Source organism: Somniosus microcephalus, chromosome 4, assembly GCF_052327205.1.
Source record: "Somniosus microcephalus isolate GS21.2 chromosome 4, FLI_Smic_1.0, whole genome shotgun sequence".
NCBI lineage: Eukaryota > Metazoa > Chordata > Chondrichthyes > Squaliformes > Somniosidae > Somniosus > Somniosus microcephalus.
Window position 1 is genome coordinate 185,721,958 of NC_140990.1, and position 25,033 is coordinate 185,746,990.

The window sequence follows — 25,033 nt, forward strand, 5'->3', positions numbered from 1 at the left end:
CTAGTTGATGGTACAAGGACTAGGGGACACAGATTTAAGGTTTTGGGCAAGAGATACAGGGGGGATGTGAGGAAAAACTTTTTTACTCAGTGATTGGTGAGGACCTGGAACTCGCTGCCTCCTTCTGTGCCGTTATGACTCTATTGGGTAGATTTTGCCGAACCTGTCGGGAAGAAGGCGGGACTTCCCCTTTCGGGTTTTTGACCCGCCTACTTTGACGTCCGGCCAATCCGCGCAATTTTCCCTTGATTGACCTTGTTGAACCCACCCAGCGGGCTCAGCAGGCCAATTAAGGGCCACCTGGCAACAGGTGACATCACAGACTGAAATTTCATCTGTCAAGAGTCCTTGACAGATGAAATATCAGTGTCTCACAGCTGTTTGAAGCTGTGAAATACTGACACTCTGAGTTCTAAGCTGAGTCATTCTGCACAGGCTCAGTTAGAACTCTTACCGGCACTCAAAGCTGAAGGCTGTCACTTTTGACAGATCACAGCCGTTCAGCTTTCAGTTCCGGCTGAGTGATGCGCTCCCAACGGCTACAGGAAGAAAGGCTGCTAAGGTAAGTACAGGTAAGTAAAAGTTCTTTACAAACTTTAGACACACTAAACACACTTACCTTTGCACTCATGCACCCATCACTCACCTGAGCGCCGACATCGCGACCCCTCCAACTCCTTCAACCCGATAGCCCGCCTGCTCTACCTGGCGTGGTTTGGAGCCGTCGGGAAACCCACACGAAACCCCTCAAAATAGGGATTAGGCTAAAAACTGCCTGCTAACTACCTGTTAACAGGCAGTTAATTGGCACTAACCCCTTCCCGCCTGGTTTTGGCGGGTCCCAGTGCGGGGCGGGTACCTGCCACCCCTGAAACTTACGTGGGGCGGGGTTTTGGGCGGGATGGTGGCGGGACCCCCAAATTCGGGATTTCCCCCCCCACACGCCTGAAACCCCGCCTGACGGCTCCCCGAAAATCTAGCCCTATGACTCTGTCTTGAATATACTCAATGACTGAGCCTCCACAGCCCTTTGAGGTAGAGAATTCCAAAGATTTGCCACCCTCTGAGTGAAGAAAGTTCTCCTCATCTCAGTCCAAAATGGCCGACCCCTTATTCTGAGACTGTGACCCCTGGTTCTAGACTCCCCAGCCAGGGGAAACATTCTCCCTGCATCTACCCTGTCAAGTCCTGTAAGAAGCTAATGGCCCAGATATTCCGATCGCAGGCCTCTCGCGGGCGGAGGGCTGCAATCTGGAAAAATCTGCGCTAAGACCGGAGGGCTCCCAGGAGGCGCAGTGTTCCACTGCTGGGCCTCTCCAAACTGCCGGTACGCAGGGCCCACGTATCCCAGAGGCGCAGGTAGTTCGCAGCATCCCTGGGATCACGTGGGTCATGGGGAGCCAATCAGAGAAGGGAATCTCCCTTCATACATTTGACAAGAAGACCTGTCAAATATATGAGTAGAGATCACCCCCAAAACATAGTAAAACTTTAAATAAATTTTAATAAAAACATCACATTTTTTAAATGACTTGAAATTACATAAATTAACTATTTTAAACAAAAATTTTAATTTTTGAAAAAAATAATTAAGTTTTTAACAGGGCTAAAAGTAAACTTGCCTTTCTTTAAAGTGTTTTTAAATGATAAATCAGTGTCAAATTTTTTTTTTTACATTTTTCAACTCTTATCCTGGGCCAGAATTATAAGTGTTTTCTGCAGGCGGAGGGTCTCCAAAAAGCGGAACTCTCCGCCCGCAGAGGCCCTGTTCCAGGGCAGCCGGAGGATCTGTCGAGAGCTTTCTTGACAGATCGGAAATGCTGGATTCCAGCGCATGCGCTGTGCATGCCTGAAACCGGCATTTCCAATGTCCCTACGGGTGGGTCCACAGCGCGTACTCACCCGTAGGGATCATGATATCTGGCCCTATATGTATCAATGAGATCACCTCTCATTCTTCTAAACTCGAGCAAATATAGGCCTAGTCTACTCAATCTCGCCTCATAGGACAATCCCCCCATCCCAGGAACCCCAGCTTGGGTGATGGGTGAGGCAATATTCCTGGTGACAGCGAGGATCTTCACCCTGGAAGTCGCGGGAGCAGTTGAGCCTCCCGCATGCCCTCGGACAATTTCCCCGACTGCACCCACTTTCCCTCGGCGGTTTTACTCACCACTGCGGTCAGCGAGACCGCCACAGATCACTCGAGCTATCACGATGGCTCCGGTCACCTCATGACGTTTAATAGTAGCCCCCTGTGTAGAGAGAAACCAAGGAAGTTAGAGATCTGGGGGCTGTTGCAGATCTCTCCCCGTTTCATTGTAGCTGTTTAACACTGTGTGGTTGTCGCACCTGGTGTACAGAATGAGAAGGCAGCTCCACCCTGGCAGTACCATTACTGAGAGTGTCACGGTCGGTCACTCGCTCCGTAATCACTTTTGTTGTCAGTCGATCTGCATCGGCTGTTGTCCGACTCCCTGATATAACGGGGTGTCAGCGAATACAGGCTTGGGACGGGGCAGTAATTAGATGCAAATGATTTGTGCAGGAATTTAATCACCAGGCTGAGCGAGGTGCAATCAATGGCCAGTTCACTCTGCTACATTCCTGGCTTGTTGTTTTGTATTGCCTCTGATGCACCCATCGCTGTATCGCTGCACCGAGGATTGCTCTCTAACCAAGATACCAAGGAGCCAGCCTGTGCACAGGCTCTTGCCAATACTCTATAGCCACAGTGAGGGGATAGGCATGTGAATTGCCAAGACACAGTCCCTCTCACTCTCACTCGGCCCCTCCTGTGGGGAACAACTTGGCTCGGGTGCACTCACATTGGTCGCAACCCGTCGCTGAACCCGCGTTTCGGAACAGCTAGCTGCTGTCCTAATAGGATGAGCCATCGCACTGCCCTGTGCATAACCAACCCACACATGCTACCAACCCACACATGTAATTAGCACAGAGGCTGAGAGTGAGAATCAGAGAGAGAGAGTGAGAATCTGAGAGAGAGACTGAGAGAGAATCTGAGTGAGGATCTGAGAGAGTGAGAATCTGAGAGAGTGAGAATCTGAGAGAGAGAGAGGCTGAGAGTGAGAGGCTGAGAGTGAGAATCCGAGAGAGAGAGTCATAGTCATAGAGTCATAACGGCACAGAAGGAGGCCATTCAGCCCATCAAGTCCTTGTTGGCTCTCTGTAGAGCAATCCAGTCAGTCCCATTCCCCCACTCTATCCCCATAGCCCTGCAAGTTTATTTCCCTCAAGTACCTATCCAGTCTCCCCTTGAAAACATGTCTCCACTTCCACCACTTCCGTCAGCAGTGAGTGCCAGGTCCTTGCCACTTGCTGCGTAGAAAAAGTTTTCCCTCACATCCCCCCTGTATAGAAACATAGAAACATAGAAGATAGGAGCAGGAGTAGGCCATTCGGCCCATCGAGCCTGTTCCGCCATTTAATGAGATCATGGCTGATCATCCAAATTCAGTACCCTGTCCCTGCTTTCTCCCCATATCCCTTGATCCCTTTAGCCTTAAAAAATATATCTAACTCCTTCTTGAATATATTTAATAAGTTGGCCTCAACTGCCTTGTATGGTAGAGAATTCCACAGGTTCACCACTCTCTGGGTGAAGAAATTCCTCCTCATCTCAGTCCTAAATGGCTTACCCCTTATCCTTAGACTGTGACCCCTGGTTCTGGACTCCCCCGCCATCAGGAACATCCTTCCTGCATCTAGTCTGTCTAGTCCTGTTAGAATTTTATACGTTTCAATGAGATCCCCTCTCATTCTTCTAAACTCTAGCAAATATAAGCCTAATCGACCCAATCTCTTTTCATACGTCATTCCTGCCATCCCAGGTATCAGTCTGGTGAATCTTCGCTGCACTCCCTGCATGGCAAGAACATCCTTCCTCAGATAAGGCGACCAAAACTGCACGCAGTACTCAAGGTGTGGTCTCACCAAGGCCCTGTACAACTGCAGCAAGACATCCTTGCTCCTGTAATCGAATCCTCTCGCTATGAAGGCCAACATACCATTTGCCTTCTTAACCGCCTGCTGCACCTGCATGCTTACCTTCAGTGACTGGTGCACAAGGACACCCAGGTCTCGTTGCACTTCCCCTTTTCCCAATCTATTGCTGTTCAGATAATAATCTGTCTTCCTGTTTTTGCCACCAAAGTGGATAACCTTGCATTTATCCACATTATACTGCATCTGCCATGCATCTGCCCAATCACCCAACCTGTCCAAATCATACTGGAGTTTCTCTGCATCCTCCTCACAGCGCACACGCCCACCCAGCTTTGATTCGCCTGCAAACTTGGAGATATTACATCTAGTTCCCTCGTCTAGATCATTTATATATATTGTGAATAACTGGGGTCCTAGCACCGATCCCTGTGGTACCCCACTAGTCACTGCCTGCCATTCGGAAAAAGACCCGTTTATTCCAACTCTTTGCTTCCTGTCTGCCAACCAGTTCTCTATCCAAGATAGTACCTTACCCCCAATCCCGTGTGCTTTAACTTTGCACGCTAATCTCTCCGGGACCTTATCGAAAGCCTTCTGAAAGTCCAAATACACCACATCCACTGGTTCTCCCTTATCTATTCTACCAGTTACATCCTCAAAAAATTCCAGTAGATTAGTCAAGCATGATTTACCTTTTGTAAATCCATGTTGACTTTTTCCGATCCTGTCACTGTTGTCCAAGTGCTCTGCTATTACATCTTTTATAATGGACTCTAGCATTTTCCCCACTACCGATGTCAGACTTACCGGTCTATAATTCCCCGTTTTCTCTCTACCACCTTTTTAAAATAGGGGGGTTACATTAGCTACCCTCCAATCCATGGGAATTTTCCAGCGTCTATAGAATTTTGGAAGATGACCAGCAATGCATCTACTATTTCTAGGACCACTTCCTTAAGTACCCTAGGATGTAGATTAGCAGGCCCTGGGGATTTATCAGCCTTCAATCCCATCAATTTCCCTAACACCATTTCCCTACAAATACTGATTTCATTCAATTCCTCCCTCTCATTGGACCCTATGTTCCCCGACATCTCTGGGAGATTATTTGTGTCCTCCTTTGTGAAGACTGAATTGGTCAGCCATTTCTTTGTTCCCCATTATAAATTCCCCTGATTCTGACTGCAAAGGACCTACGCTTGACTTTACCAATCCTTTTCTCTTCACATATCTATAGAAGCTTTTACAGTCAGTTTTTATGTTCCCTGCAAGCTTACTCTCATAATCTATTTCCCCCCTCTTAATTAATCCCTTTTCCTCCTTTGCTGAATCCTAAACTGCTCCCATTCCTCAGGCTTGCTGCTTTTTCTGGCCAAATTATATGTCCTCTCCTTGGATCTTATGCTATCCCTAATTTCCCTTGTTAGCCACGGTTGAGTCACCTTTTTTTGTTCTTTTTTTATGTCAAACAGGGATGAACAAATTCTGTAGTTCATCTATGCGATCTTTAAATGTTTGCCATTGCCTATCCACCGTCAACCCTTTAAGTAACGTTCCCCAATCCATCCTAGCCAACTCATGCCTCATACCATCGTAGTTTCCTTTATTTAAATCCAGGACCCTAGTCTCTGAGTCAACTACTTCACTCTCCATTTTAATGAAGAATTCTATTATATTATGATCGCTCCTCCCCAAGGGGCCTCCCACAACATATCTCTTGCCCAAAACCTTAAATCTGTGTCTCCAAGTCCTTGTACCATCAACTAGTGGGAATAGCCTTTCCCCATCTAGCATATCCAAACCCGTCATAATCTTGTACACCTCTATCAAATCACCCCGCAACCTCCTTTACTCTAATGATAACAAATCCAGCTTCTCCAACCTGTCCTTGTAGCTAAGACCCCCCATCCCCGGAACCATTCTGGTAAATCTCCTCTGCACCCTCTCAAGGCCTTCACATCCTTCCTAAAATGTGGTGACCAGAAGTGGACGCAATACTCCAGTTGTGGCCGAACCAGCACTTTATAAAGATTCTCTACTTTTGTACTCAATACCTCTATTGATGAAGCCCAAGATCCCATATGCTTTGCTAACCACTCTCTCAATATGCCCTGCCACCTTCAGGGACCAATGCACATTAACTCCCAGGTCCCTCTGCCCATGCACACTCCTTAAAACTGTGCCACTAAGTGTATATTGCCTCTCCCTGTTCCTTCTGCCAAAATGCATCATCTCACACATCTCTGTATTAAATTCCATCTGCTACTTATCTGCCTATTCTGCTAGCCTTTCTATGTCCTGCTGCAGTCGATTGGTATCATCCTCACTGTTTGCCACACCCCCAAGTTTGGTGTCATCGGCAAATTTAGAAATTCTACTCTGTATTCCAATATTCAGGTCATTTATATATATCAACAAAAGCAGTGGCCCCAGCACTGACCCTTGGGGAACACCACTGTCTACCATCCTCCAGTCTGAAATACAGCCATTTATCACAACTCGCTGTTTTCTGTCCTTAAGCCAATTCCTTAAAGAAGCTGCCTCTGACCCACCTATGCCATGAGCCTCAATTTTGTTAACCAGCCTTCTATGTGGTACTTTGTCAAATGCCTTCCTAAAATCCATGTAGACAACATCCATTTCATTCCCTTTATCAGTCCTCCCTGTTATTTCATCAAAAAATTCAATTAGATTAGTCAAACACGATCTGCCTTTTACAAATCCATGTTGGCTCTCCTTAATTAGCTTAAACCTCTCCAAGTGTGCGTTAATTTTTTCCTTGATGATTGTTTCTAAACCTTTATCCACCACTGATGTTAAACTGACCAGCCTGTAGTTACTAGGATTGTCCATACACCCTTTCTTGAACAATGGTGTCACATTTGCCACTTTCCAATCCTCAGGCATCTCCCCCACATCTAGGGAAGATTGGAACATTATGGCATCCCATCTGCTATCTCGTCCCCCAATTCCCTTAACAACCTGGGATGCAAGCCATCTGGACCAGGCGACTTACCCACTCTAAGCATATCCAGCCTTTCTAGTACATCCTGTCTATCAGTTTTCACCCCTTCCATTGCTTCTACCTTTTCTACTTCTACCGATATTTTCTCAGCATCCACCTCCTTAGTAAACACCGATACAAAGTACCCATTGAGTATTCTAGTCTTGCCCTGTGCCTCTAAGCACATATCACCTTCTTTGTCCCCAGTAGACCCCACCCTGCCTCTTACTACCCGCTTACTATTTACATGCCGGTAGCAGATTTCTGGGTTCCCTTTTATGTTAACCACCATTCTACTCTCATATTTTCTCTTTGCCAATCTTATTCTCATCTTCACATCCCCTCTCAACTTTGGTTTGGTCTGGTTCTCCCTTGAAGAATTCACCTGACATGCATCATACATCCTCCTTTTTTGTTTCATCATCTTCTCTATTTCCCTCATCATCCAAGGAGCCCTTGCTTTGGTTCCCTTACCCTTCCCTCTTGTTGGAATGTACCTAGCCTGTACTTGGAACATCGCCTCCTTAAAGATCACCCATTGTTCCGTTACAGTTTTTCCTGTCAGTCTTTGGTTCCATTTTACTCTGGCTAGATCCTTTCACATTGAAGTTAGCCCTATTCCAGTTTAGAAGTTCCACTCTAGATTGTTCCTTGCTCCTCTCCATTGCTAATCTAAATCTTATGATACGATGATCACTCGTACCCAAGTGTTCTCCCACAGACACGGTCAGCCTGGCCCACCTCATTCCCCAGCACCAGATGCAGCAATGCCTCCTTCCTAGAGGCTGAGAGTGAGAGGCTGAGAGTGAGAATCAGAGAGAGAGAGAGGTTAAGAGTGGGAGAATCATAGAGAGTGGGAGAATCATAGAGAGTGAGAGAATCTAAGAGAGAGAGAGAGAGGCTGAGAGTGAGAGAATCTGAGAGAGAAACTGAGAGAGAGATCTGAAGAAAGAGAGGCTGAAAGAGAGAGGGGCTGAGATAAGTTAAGGTGTTTGGGTTTGAGTATTTTTTTAAATAATCTGTTAACACAGAACAGTAAATGAGTGTAGTATAGTCTTGTATCTCCCTGACATCCCCTGTCCTTACCAAAGGGTGTTTGTTTTTCACCAGGCACACTATCCTCAAGGCCTCCTCATCTTCAGGGATGTTATCTGGCAGCGGAGGGAGGATGGGATCGTAGTCTTTCTGAGCCACAGTGTCGTGAGCAGAGAGCAGGGCCTGTCAATCAATCAAACCTTCAGCTGTTATACTCTGCAGGAAAATGGAGATGTTGCAGATTTGGTGCCGAGTCCATTTAAACCCTTCAGGTGGTATGTGAGCCATGTAAGAGCATCCTCATCATCATACATGGCCTTGTGTGTGTGCACGTGTCCTTCTGTAAACAACGCATGTATCCTTCTGTGCATATATACATGTACCAGTATACATATATTCTAATATACATAAACACACGTGCATATATATATACTCTTGTGTGATTATACATGATTCTGAATACATGTCCATATGTCTTCATATGTACATTTATGTACACATATACACAGCCATGTACATGTGTCCTTGTCTACATCAATATGTGCCCTTGCATTTATGTATATATGTCCTTGCGTGTGTGTACACATGTGCCCTGTGTGTGCATACATGTGCCCTTGCACATGTGGATACACGTATCCTTGAATGTATTGTTGTAGTGCTCAGTTCTGATAACTAAGAATGCTTTCCTTTTACAAGATCCCTTGCGAGAGGGACTGGCAATGGTTTAGACACTGGCCTTTCACCTCTGGGCTAAAATTCAGCCCTATATTTCAGCGCTCTATTGAGAGTAGATGTGAGCCGGAGGACTGGGGATTAACCAATGCAATAGCCATTGTCAAAAAAGGAGATAGAGCTAACTCGGGAAATTATAGGCCAGTTAGTTTAACATCTGTAGTAGGGAAATTTTGGAATATTTAAATAAAGATAAAATTAATAAATATCTAGAGGAGGAGAAAATAATTAGAAGTACCTAACATGGATTTCAGAAAGGAAAATCAAGCTTGACAATCCTGATAGAATGCTTTGAATAGGTGATAGATAGGGTGGGGAAATGCAGTGGATGTGGGGTACATGGACTTTCAGAATGTCTTTGACAAGGTACCACATAGAAGATGATTGGAGAAGGTTAAGGAGTATGGAATTAGAGGGAGGGGTAAAAAACTGAAGGGAGAAACCAGAGAAGAGGAGGTAAGGGCAGTTCCTCAGAATGGTTAGCAGTGGATAGCGGTGTCCCACAGGGTTCAGTTCTGGGACTGCTTCTGTTCACTGTGTACATCAATGATTCGCATATAGGGCTTAAAGGGAACGGTGTCCAAATTTGCAGATGACACTAAAATAGGAGGAAGAGTAAATCATTTTGAGGATCAAAGGAAACTGCAAAGGGATATTAATAAGATGGTGGAATGGGCCAAATATAGCATGGGGAATTCAATGTCTTGTAAATGTGAGGCAATGAATTTTGGTAAAAATAAAAGTAAAAATTATAATTTGAATGGAGGAAAACTGGGTGATGCTGATGGGCAGAGGGATTTGGGGGTTCAGGTTCATAAGACATTTAAAGCAGCACCTCAAGTGGATAAGACCTTATAAAGCTAATGGAATAGTGGGTTTTACAGCAAGAGGTATAAAATATAAAAGTTGCGATGCAATGATGAATCGATGTAAAACCTCAATGAGACCACAGTTGGAGGACTGTGTGCAGTTTTGGACTCCCCACTGTAGGCAGGATGTTGAGGCAATAGAGAGGCTACAGCACAGATTCACCAGGATGCTGCCTGGGATGAGGAAATACTAATACAAAGAAAGACTTGAAAATTTGTGGTTGTTTTCATTAGCACAGAAGAGATAATTGGGTGATTTGATAGAGGTGTTTAAAATTATGAAGGGATGGGACAGAGCAGCAGAAACGATGGCCTAGAAATTGGATGTGGCCATGAAACGGGCAGTGTTAATGCCCAACGATGTTAAGCTGTGCCAGGTCAAAATAACATGATTGTAGTCTTGATTTCAGCGCTAAAGCCGGTGCTCATTGGCTTAACGCTCAACAGGTGGGTCAATATCAGAGGCCAGTCTAATTCCCAGTCATATTTGGCACAGGCTTTATGCAGTACTTAAAGGGGAGGTGCATTGATGCTACAGCACCTCATTGTCAAGCCACTCACAATGTCAGCTGAAAGAAGACGGTAGTGCAAACCCACGGCGGAGCCTCAGCGTGCCTTAAGAGCCTGCAGATTCTCCGACGCAGCTCTTGAGGCACTAGTCATGGCCATGGAGAGGAGGCGGGCTGTCCTCTTCCCACACACTGGCAGGAAGCCCTCGCCACACACCTCGTGAAGGCTCTGGCAGGAAATAGCCGCCCATGCCACGGCCAGCACTGTGGTGCCAAAGTCGGCCATCCAGCACCGAAAGAAGTTTAATGACCTCACACTGCAGGTCAAGGTGAGTGAAGGCGTCAGCAAATGCCACATACCACCATCTGCACCACAAACCTCACACACTGATTAATGCACCACACCCCTACCAACAATCTCTACCTATCACCACTCAGACCTCACAATCAGAGCTTCACTTCACCCTCACAACCTTACCACTGCTGCAACACTCACACCTTGCACACACTGACAGCTATTCAACTATGGCAAGCGCATCACCCAAACACGTTGCACCACACTCGCGCTCACACTTCTCGTTCTCTTACATGCCAAGGGCGCACATAATCAGAGGGAGCAGCGGCAAACAGGTGGGGGGGGGGGGCAGGCTGCCATCCAGGACCTCAGCCAGCTGGAGGAGAGAGTGCTGGAGATCATTGGGTGGCAGATAATAGAGACCATGGCAACCGGTGAGGTTGAACCCCTTGGGGACAACAACGGTATGGTCATTCCTCATCCTTCTACTCACATCCCACTTCCTCCTCATCCCACAATCTCTTCTCACTTTCAAGCTGCTGATGCACTCTTTCTGCTTTCAGATAATCAAGAACAAGCACCTGAACAGCCTGTCCCCGAGGCGATGAACGAGAGCGAGGAGGGAGATGAAGAAGAAGACACAGCGTCACTGCATCTGTCACTTGCAGACACCAGCTCAGAAACTGCCACTGCGCGTACTTTAGAGGCAAGTGTAGAAGCAGGATCTGCACAGGGTGAGGCACCAGGCACAAGTGGACTGCAGCAAGGCCAAGGGGATAGGGTATCTCGGGGGCCAGCTCCCCGGAGGGCGAGTTCACACGCGAGTTCTGCTGCACAGGACTCAGATGAGGACCTCGATGGCACGGCCTTCAGAAGAAGGGTGATGGGCATGCACACCAAATTGCTAGGTGCAAAGGCAAGCCTGCCAGACAGCCTCTTGGCAATGTCAAGGAGCATGGTGGAGTCCACCTCCAACATTGCACGGGGCTCTGCGCAGAGCTTGGAGCCCAGAATTTCCAGACTGGAAATGATGGAAGACACCCGTAGAGACTGTGTCGACCCAGACATGATGCTGCGTGTGATGGGCGATGTCGCGGCTGCCATTGCAGCACACCTGGAAGCGACCCAATGTCTTAGTGCTGCTGTGGAAGTGCAGACCTCTCTCATGCAGTCTCAGCTTGATGCGACCCATGCTCAGACTGCTGCCATCATGGCTGGGTTTACCAGTGTTGACAGCGCCAACAGATTGCTAGGAATGCTGAGGCGCCACCTCGGGGGAGTGGCAGTGGGTCAGTGGAGCAGGACCCTGCGGTCCTCTCTCAGGATGACAGCATTCCTGCTCCCACCATTGCCACTCTGCCATTGCCCTTGCCGCTGCCTGCCAGCCAGCCCAGGCTGTTGCCGCCCATGCCGAGGTGGGGCAGTCTGCAGCCGGGCCTTCAATGGCCAGAGCTGCTCGAGGTCATCCTGCAAGGCCATCTGAAGTCTCCCCCATGGAAACTCAGCAGCCTTCCACCAGCCATGCTGTAGCCACTGGGGGAGCACTTTGTAGGAGCACTAGGACGGAAAAGGGCACTAAGGGATTGTACATATTGTAAGTGTAAATACGTGTGAAGTGATTTTTGATAAATTTATTAATTTTGCTTGGAACCTTTTGTGGTGTCTGTCAATTCAGTTTTGAGCCCAGGTGGAAGCTGTGACTTATCTGTGACAGAGGGATGGTGTGATGGGGATGTTGTGAGCAATGGGAATCTGGGGTTTCATTCATTGGCATTGGAGTCTGATGAGGCATTCACGGACAGCCTGTCTGGAGGGGGGATTGGCTGCCTGCCTCCTCCTTCCCTCATTGTCCTCTTTTTCTTTCTCTAGCTCCTCTTCTTCTTCCTCCTCCTCCTCCTTCTCTCCCTCGTCCTCCTCCTGAGGTGGTCCCGCAATCCCTGGTGGCAAGGGCTGTGCCTTCATGATGGCCAAGTTGTGAAGCATGCAGTAGACTAGCACAAAATGGAGGGCTCCCCCCCCCGAGCGGTCAAGGCAGCGGAACCGTTGCTTCAGTAGACCAATGGTCTGTTCGATGATGTTCCTGGTGGAAGCATGGCTCTAATTATATGAGTGCTAGGCACGAGTGTTGGAGTTGTGGAGGGGAGTCAAGAGCCAGGTGGACAGTGGATAGCCCTTGTCTCCGAGCAGCCACCTTCGAGTTTGCTATGGTGGCTTGAAGAGTGCTGGCACACCAGTCTGACGCAGGATGATGGTATCATGGCTGCTGCCAGGATAGCGGGCATTGACCATCAGGAAGTGCTGGGTGTAGTCGCGCAACAACTGCACATTAAGTGAGTGGTAGCCTTGAAAGTTACGGAAGGTCTCAGGATTGATATAAGGTGCCCGCAAAGCCACGTGGGTGGAGTTAATGGCACCCTGCACCATGGGGAAGCCCGCTATCCTGGCAAAGCCACATGCGCACTCGTCCTCCTACTCTCTGCTCAGAGAGAAGACAACGTAGTCCCTTCTTCTGGTGTAAAGAGCCTGAGTGAACTCCCGGATGCAGCGATGGATGGCAAACTGTGAGATGTTAGCTATGTCTCCTGCTACACACTGGAAGGATCCAATACAATACAATACAATACAAATCGCTTTATTGGCATGATAAGGTACATCTTATGTTGCCAAAGCATCAAAATACATTTATGGTTGAACACATAAACGCGGTTCCATTCATACAGTGTATAAACAGGTATATCCCTGAGTTTATAAATATATTTTCGCCTTGTTTATATATACTCTTGTCTTAGTTTACTGGTTGTCCCTCTGTTCATGGCAAGTTGTAACATAGTGTGCCGCCAGTGTTACACAGCTTCTCTCCTCCCCCAGTAGGAATGGGAGTTTTTGGTTGTCAGTCAGATTTCTGAATTCAGGGCATATTTGTGAGAATTTTTGATAGAAATTCTCTCTGATGCCCTGATATTTTCCACAGGCTGTGAGGAAGTGCATCTCTGTCTCAACTACTCCCTGACTGCAGTGAGAGCATATCCTGTCTTCTCTTGGCAGCCTGGTCTGCCTGTGTCTGCCTTTTTCGATCGCTAGGCTATGTTCGCTAAGTCTGTACCTTGTCAAGGTTCTTCTCAGTTTGTTATCCTTTACCATGGTCAGGTAATCAGCTATGTTGTATTGTCTGTTTAGGGCCAAGTAGCAATTGAGTTTGCTTTGGGTTTTTGTTGTTTCTGCCCAATATGACAGATATTTTTCCTTTTGCTTAGCGACGATTGTGTTGGGTCGAATTCTTTGTGTTACCCTGTCACTGTCACACTCTCACTGACCCACACCCACACACTCTCAATGACCCACACCCACACACTCTCACTGACCCACACCCACACACTCTCACTGACCCACACCCACACACTCTCACTGACACACACCCACACACTCTCACTGACCCACACCCACACACTCTCACTGACCCACACCCACACACTCTCACTGACCCACACCCTCACACTCTCACTGACCCACACCCACACACTCTCACTGACCCACGCCCACACTCTCACTGACCCACACCCACACACTCTCACTGACCCACACCCACACACTCTCACTGACCCACACCCACACTCTCACTGACCCACACCCACACACTCTCACTGACCCACACACTCTCACTGACCCACACCCACACACTCTCACTGACCCACACCCACACCCTCTCACTGAACCACACCCACACACTCTCACTGACCCACACCCACACAATAATAATACAATACAATACAAATCGCTTTATTGGCATGATAAGGTACATCTTATGTTGCCAAAGCATCAAAATACATTTATGGTTGAACACATAAACGCGGTTCCATTCATACAGTGTATAAACAGGTATATCCCTGAGTTTATAAATATATTTTCGCCTTGTTTATATATACTCTTGTCTTAGTTTACTGGTTGTCCCTCTGTTCATGGCAAGTTGTAACATAGTGTGCCGCCAGTGTTACACAGCTTCTCTCCTCCCCCAGTAGGAATGGGAGTTTTTGGTTGTCAGTCAGATTTCTGAATTCAGGGCATATTTGTGAGAATTTTTGATAGAAATTCTCTCTGATGCCCTGATATTTTCCACAGGCTGTGAGGAAGTGCATCTCTGTCTCAACTACTCCCTGACTGCAGTGAGAGCATATCCTGTCTTCTCTTGGCAGCCTGGTCTGCCTGTGTCTGCCTTTTTCGATCGCTAGGCTATGTTCGCTAAGTCTGTACCTTGTCAAGGTTCTTCTCAGTTTGTTGTCCTTTACCATGGTCAGGTAATCAGCTATGTTGTATTGTCTGTTTAGGGCCAAGTAGCAATTGAGTTTGCTTTGGGTTTTTGTTGTTTCTGCCCAATATGACAGATATTTTTCCTTTTGCTTAGCGACGATTGTGTTGGGTCGAATTCTTTGTGTTACCCTGTCACTGTCCTGGGGCTGGTTATTGTTAGTATTGTTATTAGTTACTTTATTGAGTCCCAGGACTAGTTGACTGAGGGTATTCTTCTTTATGGTCAGCTCTTGGCATTTCAGGGCGTCGTAGTGATAGCATTGGGGGTTGCTCATTTGTAGGTGATTCCAAAATTTGGTGGCTCTTTTTTGGATAGTGATTATTAATGGGTATTGGCCTAGTTCCGCCCTGCATGCGTTGTTTACTGTTTTCCTTTGAGTCCGGAGGATACTTTTACAGAATTCCGCATGTAGGATCTCAATTGGGTGTTTGTCCCATTTTGCAAAATCTTGTTGTGTTAGTGGTCCCCAGACCTCACTGCCATAGAGTGCAATTGGTTCAATTACTGATTTGAAAATTTTGAGCCAAATGCTAATTGGGATTTCTATTTGGATTGATTTTTTGATGGCATAGAAAGCCCTTCTTGCTTTCTCTTTCAGTTCATTCACAGCCAGTTTGAAGTTTCCCGTAGAACTGATTTTTAAGCCCAAGTATGTGTAGTGAGTGGTTTGTTCAATTTTGGTTGTTCCTACTGTGAAATTTATTGTGGGTCCATGTTGTTTGGATCTTTGCTGGAACACAAGGACTTTGGTTTTTTGGGGATTTATTGTCAGGGCCCAAGTCTGGCAGTACGACTCCAGCAGGTCCAGGTTCTGCTGTAGACCCTCCTTAGTTGGTGACAGCAGAACCAGGTCGTCGGCATAGAGGAGGAATTTAACCTTGGATTCATATAGGGTGAGGCCGGGTGCTGTAGATTGTTCAAGTAGTTTTGCCAATCCATTAATGTAAATATTAAAGAGTGTCGGTGAGATTGGCGAGCCCTGCGTCACCCCCCGCCCCTGTGGGAAGTATTTTGTTTGTTTGTCTCCAATTTTAACTGCACATTTATTGTTTGTATACATTGATTTAATTACATCATATGTTTTACCTCCTACCCCGCTTTCGATAAGTTTCAGGAATAAACCGTCATGCCAGATGGAGTCGAAAGCCTTCTGGAAATCTACAAAGCATGCGTAGATTTTGCTTTTGTTATGGTGAACGTGTTTGTCAATTAGGGTCTGTAGGGTGAAGATATGATCGGATGTTCTATAGTTTGGCAGGAATCCAATTTGGCTTTTACTCAAGACATTGTGCTCTTCAAGGAAGTTTATAAGTCTTTTGTTTATGATGCTACAGAATACCTTCCCCAGGTTACTGTTTACACAGATGCCTCGATAGTTGTTTGGGTCGATTTTGTCCCCACTTTTGTATATGGGTGTTATGAGTCCTTTGTTCCACATGTCAGGGAAATAACCGACACTCAGAACCAAGTTGAAGAGTTTTAGGATAGCCAGTTTCAGTTTGTCGTCTGCGTGTTTAATCATCTCGTTTAGTATGCCGTCTGTCCCGCAAGCTTTTCCTGGTCGCAGGTCCTTGAGTTTTTCAAGAAGTTCTTTTTCTGTTATTATGGCGTCTAGCGGGTTTTGGTTATCTTTTATGGCCATTTCAAGCTTTTCAAGTTTTTTGCGTATTTGGTGTTGCTCTGGTCCTAGTGTGTTTTTCTGGTATAATTTTTCAAAGTGGTTTACCCATGTGTCCCCATTTTGAATGGACAAACCGTCGTGTTGTTTTTTGTGTAGTGTTTTCAAGTTGTCCCAGAAACAATTCGACTCAATGGATTCCTCCATGGAGCTGAGTGTATTCTTAATAAATTGCTCTTTTTTGGTCCTGAGTGTGTTTCTGTATTGTGTTAGCGTCTGACAATAAGTAAGGCGTAATTCCTCGTTTTCTGGATGTCTGTGTTTTTGGTTTGATAGTTTTCTAAGTTTTTTCCTCATGTTATGGCAATCATGGTCAAACCATTTTTCATAGTTTTTTGTTTTGGGTTTGTTCTTGCGAGCTTTCAAGTTTGCATTTGTTGCCAAATTATCAAAAATATTGTTTAGTTTACTAACTGCCCGGTTTACGCCTTCTTTATTGTGAGTGTATATGTTATCCAGAAAGGTGTCTAAGAGAGCTTGAGTTGATGCATTGCTAATTGTTTTCTGGTATTTTTCCGTGTCGTTTTTGGCCCATCTGTACGATTTTTTGGTGTTGTACAGTTTACTGGGTTGTGTTTCTATGTTGTTTGTTTCTGTCTTTTTGAGAAACATAGTAATTTGACTGTGATCTGACAGTGTTGTTTGTGGTTTGACTGTGAATGCTCTGAAAGAGGATGGGTCCAAGTCTGTAATCATATAGTCTACTGTGCTGCAGCCAAGAGGTGAGCAGTAGGTCGATCTTCCTAGGAGGTCTCCTATGAACCTACCATTGACAATGTACAGACCCAGGTTTCGACAGAGCTGTAGTAGCTGTTTACCGTTGGTATTTGACTGCTTGTCGCAGTTATGCCTGTATGGAAGGGAAGGGATGTCAAAGTGGTTATTCCCGAATACGTAATTGTTTCCCTGATTATTGGTGAAGTCTGGTTCTTCGCCCGTTCTTGAATTGAGGTCCCCACAGATCAACACGTTCCCCTGGGCCTGGTATTGGATAATTTCCCCCTCCATGTTGGAGAAGGTGTCCTCTTTGTAGTACGGGGAATCGATTGGAGGGATATAAAGTGCGCAAATGTAAACATCTTGGGTGTTTGAGATAATCTCCCTCTCAAGTTTGAGCCACATATGGTTTTCGCCCTTTTTTATAAATTTGATGTAATTCTTAAGTTCTGTTTTAAACCAGATCAGTATGCCTCCGGAGTCTCTGCCTTGGGTTACACTTGGTAATTTATTGGAGGGGACCACTAGCTCAGTGTACCCTTGGGGACAGCCGGTGTGTCCTTTTCCTTTATACCAAGTTTCCTGTAAAATGATAATATCTAGATCTTTAGTTTCCTCTATGAACTCTGGGGTCCTACTCTTCACTTCTCGCAGTGAAGAGCGTAGACCTTGGATATTCCAGGTCGAAATATATAAGGATTTCATGTTAAGTTTTATCTTTTTCTATGATAGGTTAAAGAGTGGTACGTGTTTGTCGTGTCTAAGTGTGGGGAAAAAAAAGATCACCCCAGTTGTCTACAAAAGTTAATACAATTTGGTTACCACTGGTAAAGAAATTGAGGGCCACGGTGACCTTGAAGGCTACTGGGAGAGCCGTGTTCACCCTGCTCTCAGACTGCAGGTCAGGTTACAGGAGATACTCAAGTGCGAGGGGGACTTGCAGTAGACCCCCATGACTATGAGCAAGTGTTGTGAGCAGAAGCCTTTAACTAATAATGAAGGCATCCTCCACTTGCAACAACACTCCCTGTTACCTTAGAACCTGACAAGAAGTTTATAAAGTTGCTGGAGTTGCAGAAAGTTCCAGAGCCAGTCCAACTGAACAAGCATGTCAGGTGCAAGTAGTTGCTGCTGATCCCTTTAATGCCGCTGCTGGAGCCTCCTTCCTGCTTCTCAATGCATGCTCAGCTCGTCGCACTTAAGGCATGCCGATAAGTGGAGCGGCGAAGCCCAAACTCGCAGACTGGTCATCAAATGAGCATTGCACACTCACTGATGTCACGATCTGCATCATCAGCAGAATTTTAGCAATACCTGACATCAGCAGCGTTGCCGGCCATCTGAAAATGGCAGCTGCCGCGGGACCCACCGGTAATGAGCGGAAGAGTGGCGGCCACCATTTTATCACCTGAATCTAGTGGTAATAGGTGGCGATAAACCCCCGAATTTCTAGGCCAGACTGTTTCCAGTGATTGCTTGGTCTAGAATGAGGGGGCCATAGATATAGGATTAAATTTAAGAGATTAAGGACAGAGAGCAGGAGGACATTTTTACACAGAGGGTTGTGAGGCTGTGGAATTCTCCACCAGAGTTAGTGATTGAAGCAGGGACCATGTCAACATGTAATAATAGGTTAGATTGGGGGCTGAAGGAAAGGAGAATAAAGGGATGTGGGAACAGAGTGGGCACATGGGATTAGGATACTGCTCGTGTGGAGAATAAACACCAACATAGACTGGTTGAACTGCATAATTCTATGAATGTGAGTTTGTTTGATTCATACTGAGTGTATATGAGTCTGCGCGGGTTTGTGTAAATAAGAGTGAATAATAGTGAAGTCTATGAGAAAGTGAGTTTGTGTTCATGCATGTGTTCGAACAAGGAATAATAGAGACAGAATATCGGAGACAGCAAACAGTAGACTTAATCCAAACTGGTTTGAGTAATAAATAACTCGGAGACAGCATCTCAATATCAACACATCCTACCTGGAAATCAGGTTTTCCCAGGAGCCAGTGTAGTTCTCGAAAGTCTGTAGACCGAGAAGCTTCTCTAAATATCTCCTTCACCTACAAAGAACACATTGACACATGCTGATACATGCAAAGTCCCAAACAGACCCGCGAGCACACACACACAGACCCACACACACAGATAGACCCACACACACAGACAGACCCACACACACAGATAGACCCACACACACAGACAGACCCACACACACAGACAGACCCACACACACAGATAGACCCACACACACAGACAGACCCACACACAGACAGACCCACACACACAGACAGACCCACACACACAGACAGACCCACAAACACACACACACACACACACACACAGACTCACACACACACAGACCCACACAGACCCACACACACACACACACAGACACACACAGACCCACACACACACAGACCCGCACACACAGACCCCCACACACACACACAGACACACACACACACACAGACCCATACACACACAGACCCACACACACACACAGACCCACACACACAGAGACCCACACACACACAGACCCGCACACACAGACCCGCACACACACAGACCCACACACACACAGACCCACACACACACACAGACCCACACACACACACAGACACACACACACACACACAGACTCACACACACACACAGACCCACACACACACACAGACCCACACACACACAGACCCACATACACACAGACCCACACACACAGACACACACACACACAGACCCACACACACACACACAGACCCACACACACACAGACCCCCACACACACAGACCCACACACACACAGACACACACACACACAGACCCACACACACACAGACCCACACACACACACACAGACCCGCACACACACAGACCCGCACACACACAGACCCGCACACACACAGACCCGCACACACACAGACCCGCACACACACAGACCCACACACACACAGACCCACACACACACAGACCCACACACACACACAGACCCACACACACACAGACCCACACACACACACAGACCCCCACACACACACAAACCCACACACACACACACAGACCCACGCACACACAGACCCACACACACACACAGACCCACACACACACACAGACCCACACACACACAGACCCACACACACACAGACCCACACACACACACAGACCCACACACACACAGACTCACACACACACAGACCCACACACACACAGACCCACACACACACACACAGACCCCCCCACACACAGACCCACACACACACACAGACCCCCCCACACACAGACCCCCCCACACACAGACCCACACACACACACACAGACCCCCCCACACACAGACCCACACGCACACACAGACCCACACACACACAGACCCACACACACACACAGACCCACACACACACAGACCAACAACACACACACAGACCCACACACACACACACAGACCCTCACACACACACAGACCAACAACACACACACACAGACCCCCACACACACACACACAGACCCACACACACACAGACCCACGCACACACACACAGACCCACACACACACACAGACCACACACACACACAGACCAACAACACACACACAGACCCACACACACACACACAGACCCACACACACACAGACCCACACACACACAGACCCACACACACACAGACCTACGCACACACACACAGACCCACACACACACACAGACCCACACAGACCCACACACACAGACCCACACACACACAGACCCACACACACACACAGACCCACACACACACAGACCCACACACACACACAGACCCCCCCACACACAGACCCACACACACACAGACCCACACACACACACAGACCCACGCACACACACAGACCCACACACACACAGACCCACACACACACACACAGACCCACACACACACAGACCCACACACACACACAGACCCCCACAGACACAGACCCACACACACACAGACCCACACACACACACAGACCCACGCACACACACAGACCCACACAGACCCACACACACAGACCCACACACACACACAGACCCACACACACACACAGACCCACACACACACAGACCCACACACACACTCAGACCCCCCCACACACAGACCCACACACACCCACAGACCCACACACACCCACAGACCCCCACACACACACAGACCCACACACACAGACAGACCCACACACACACAGACTCACACACACACAGGCCCACACACACACACAGACCCACACACACACAGACCCACACACACACAGACCCACACACACACACAGACCCACGCACACACACAGACCCACACAGACCCACACACACAGACCCACACACACACACAGACCCACACACACACACAGACCCACACACACACAGACCCACACACACACACAGACCCCCCCACACCCACAGACCCACACACACCCACAGACCCCCACACACACACAGACCCACACACACAGACAGACCCACACACACACAGACTCACACACACACAGGCCCACACACACACACAGACCCACACACACACAGACCCACACACACACAGACCCACACACACACAGACCCCCACACACACACAGACCCCCACACACACAGACCCACACACACACAGACCCACACACACACACAGACCCCCCCACACACACAGACCCCCCCACACACACAGACCCACACACACACACAGACCCACACACACACAGACCCACACACACACAGACCCACACACACACACAGACCCCCACACACACAGACCCACACACACGCAGTCCCACACACACACACACACACACAGACCCACACACACACAGACCCACACACACACAGACCCACACACACACACAGACCCCCACACACACAGACCCACACACACACAGACCCACACACACAGACAGACCCAGACACACACAGACCCCCACACACACGCAGTCCCACACACACACACACACAGACCCACACACACACAGACCCACACACACACAAACCCCCCCACACACACAGACCCCCCACACACAGACCCACACACACACAGACCCACACACACACAGACCCACACACACACAGACCCACACACACACACAGACCCACACACACACAGACCCACACACACACACAGACCCACACACACACACAGACACACACACACAGACCCACACGCACACAGACCCCCCCACACACAGACCCACACACACACAGACCCACACACACACAGACCCACACACACACAGACCCACACACACGCACAGACCCACACACACGCACAGACCCACACACACACACACAGACCGCCCCACACACACAGACCCACACACGCAGACCCACAGTCCCTCACACACACACACACACACACACAGACCCCTGCACACACCTTCCACATGCACACAAGTATAAATGGTTACAAAAATACAGACATTGAGGTTACTTGCTAAGGCCCAGGTTTCTCCAGTTCTTACACAGGTTGCTGCACTTCCGACAACAAAATCAGAATGCAGAGTGAGAAGGACAGAGAGAGGAGTCACACTGGTAACAATGAGAATCCAAGAGAGGCATGCCTGGTGATGGAACTCAAAACCAAGTCAGCCCCCTGGCAAGGCCACATAATCCACCACTGTGATTGATTGGTCAATCTCAGGCATGGGCCCTGGAGAGAAGACCTATTGCTGGTGGCTGGGATTATTCCCACTGCATCCCAGATAACCCTGGACAAGCAGTGAGAACCTCCCAGTGCTCTCTGCTTCTGATCTGATTTGGGTCTATCAACCTGGGCTAAAGCCCATGGCACCTGGTCAGGTGGGCTATGCCCCCTAGGGAGGGAGTGTGTACTTCTTACAGTAAAGCTCCCTCACCACTATCTCATCCAACACTCGCAGGGCAGGTACAGCACAGGTTAGATACAGACTAAAGCTCCCTCGACACTGTCCCATCAAACACTCCCAGGGCAGAGACAGCACGGGTTAGATACAGAGTAAAGCTCCCTCTACACTGTCCCATCAAACACTCTCAGGGCAGGTACAGCACGGGTTAGATACAGAGTAAAGCTCCCTCTACACTGTCCCATCAAACACTCCCAGGGCAGGTACTGCACGGGTTAGATACAGAGTAAAGCTCCCTCTACACTGCCCCATCAAACACTCTCAGGGCAGGTACAGCACGGGTTAGATACAGAGTAAAGCTCCCTCTACACTGTCCCATCAAACACTCCCAGGGCAGGTACTGCACGGGTTAGATACAGAGTAAAGCTCCCTCTACACTGTCCCATCAAACACTCCCAGTGCAGGTACAGCACAGGTTAGATACAGAGTAAAGCTCCCTCTACACTGTCCCATCAAACACTCCCAGGGCAGGTACAGCATGGGTTAGATACAGAGTAAAGCTCCCTCTACACTGTCCCATCAAACACTCCCAGGGCAGGTACAGCACAAGTTAGATACAGAGTAAAGCTCTGTCTACACTGTCCCATCAAACACTCCAGGGCAGGTACAGCACAAGTTAGATACAGAGTAAAGCTCCCTCTACACTGTCCCATCAAACACTCCCAGGGCAGGTACAGCACGAGTTAGATACAGAGTAAAGGTCCCTTTACACTGTCCCATCAAACACTCCAGGGCAGGTACAGCACGGATTAGATACAGAATAAAGGTCCCTCTACACTGTCCCATCAAACACTCCAGGGCAGGTACAGCACGAGTTAGATACAGAGTAAAGCTCCCTCTACACTGTCCCATCAAACACTCCCAGGGCAGGTACAGCATGGGTTAGATACAGAGTAAAGCTCCCTCTACACTGTCCCATCAAACACTCCCAGGGCAGGTACAGCACGAGTTAGATACAGAGTAAAGCTCCCTCTACACTGACCCATCAAACACTCCCAGGGCAGGTACAGCACGGGTTAGATACAGAGTAAAGCTCCCTCTACACTGTCCCACGAAGATACCTCAGCGACTACTGCATCAGTTTGACATTTTAACGTCCCCCACTCCACCATCCTTGGCCCTCTCTGAGTGCGATTACCAATTTAATGCCAATTAGTGCTAAATTAGGCACTGTTTTCCACTGTGGGTCAGCCCTTAGGAAACAGATTGTGACTGCCCCAAATGTCCTCTTATGAAAATGTTCTTCAGTGCGATCTGGTATCATGGCCATTTCTCCGTTCTGCAGGATGTGTGAGATGGGATGAAGCTCTTTGTGTCTGGGCCTTTTTGAGAAGTACAGTAAGCTTTTCCTCACCTCTTGGCAAAGTACAGATGCCTGGGGCATAACAGGCAGTGGTCTCCTCCTCAGGTACTGATGCAGGCTCTCATAGACCTGGGAAAACAAAGCAGAAACCATTAAATATCCAGGAAATACCTTTTACTCCTCCAGGGACAATAGCGGGGTAGATGTCAGCTGTCCTCCAGTACCTGACTCAGTTCATCATCTCTTTTTAGGCTATTGAACTGTATGGGGCATCCCAGACAAACTTGATCCTGTCCTCACACGGTTAATTTAGTGTTAGTAAATTAAAACTTGTAATAGTGAAAGAAAGTAGGAAAAAGATGCATTTATATGTACACAATCTCAGGACATCCCAAAGTGCTTTATAGCCAATGAGGTGCTTCTGAAGTGTGGTCACTGTTGTAATGTTGGAAACGCAGCAGTCAATTTGCACACAGCAAGATCCCATATAAACAGCCACATGAAAACGACCAGATAATCTGTTTTTTTAATGATGTTGGTTGAGGGATAAATATTGGCCAGGACAATGGGGAGAACTCCCTTGCTCTGCTGTACCTGCCCTGGAGTGTTTGATGGAACAGTGTAGAGGGAGCTTTACTCTGTATCTAACCCGTGCTGTACCTGCCCTGGGAGTGTTTGATGGGACAGTGTAGAGGGAGCTTTACTCTGTATCTACCCCATGCTGTACCTGCCCTGGGAGTGTTTGAT

The 25,033-nt window shown here is 47.8% G+C and overlaps 1 protein-coding gene across 6 annotated transcripts in view; it reads right to left on the reverse strand.

The window, feature by feature from the left end:
• Positions 1 to 25,033, reverse strand: part of LOC147120072 (MAGUK p55 subfamily member 4-like) — a 391,734-nt gene that overhangs the window by 112,955 nt on the left and 253,746 nt on the right. For 5 of the 6 annotated variants that reach the window (XM_085985614.1, XM_085985613.1, XM_085985611.1 and 2 more), the window contains 4 exons: positions 24,338 to 24,415; positions 19,100 to 19,180; positions 8,057 to 8,188; positions 2,174 to 2,255 (listed from right to left, as the gene is read on the reverse strand). In XM_085985614.1, the coding sequence (XP_085841740.1) occupies positions 2,174 to 2,255; positions 8,057 to 8,188; positions 19,100 to 19,180; positions 24,338 to 24,415 (373 nt within the window). The remainder of the gene's footprint in view (positions 1 to 2,173; positions 2,256 to 8,056; positions 8,189 to 19,099; positions 19,181 to 24,337; positions 24,416 to 25,033) is intronic. The other variant, XM_085985616.1, reaches the window with a different exon arrangement.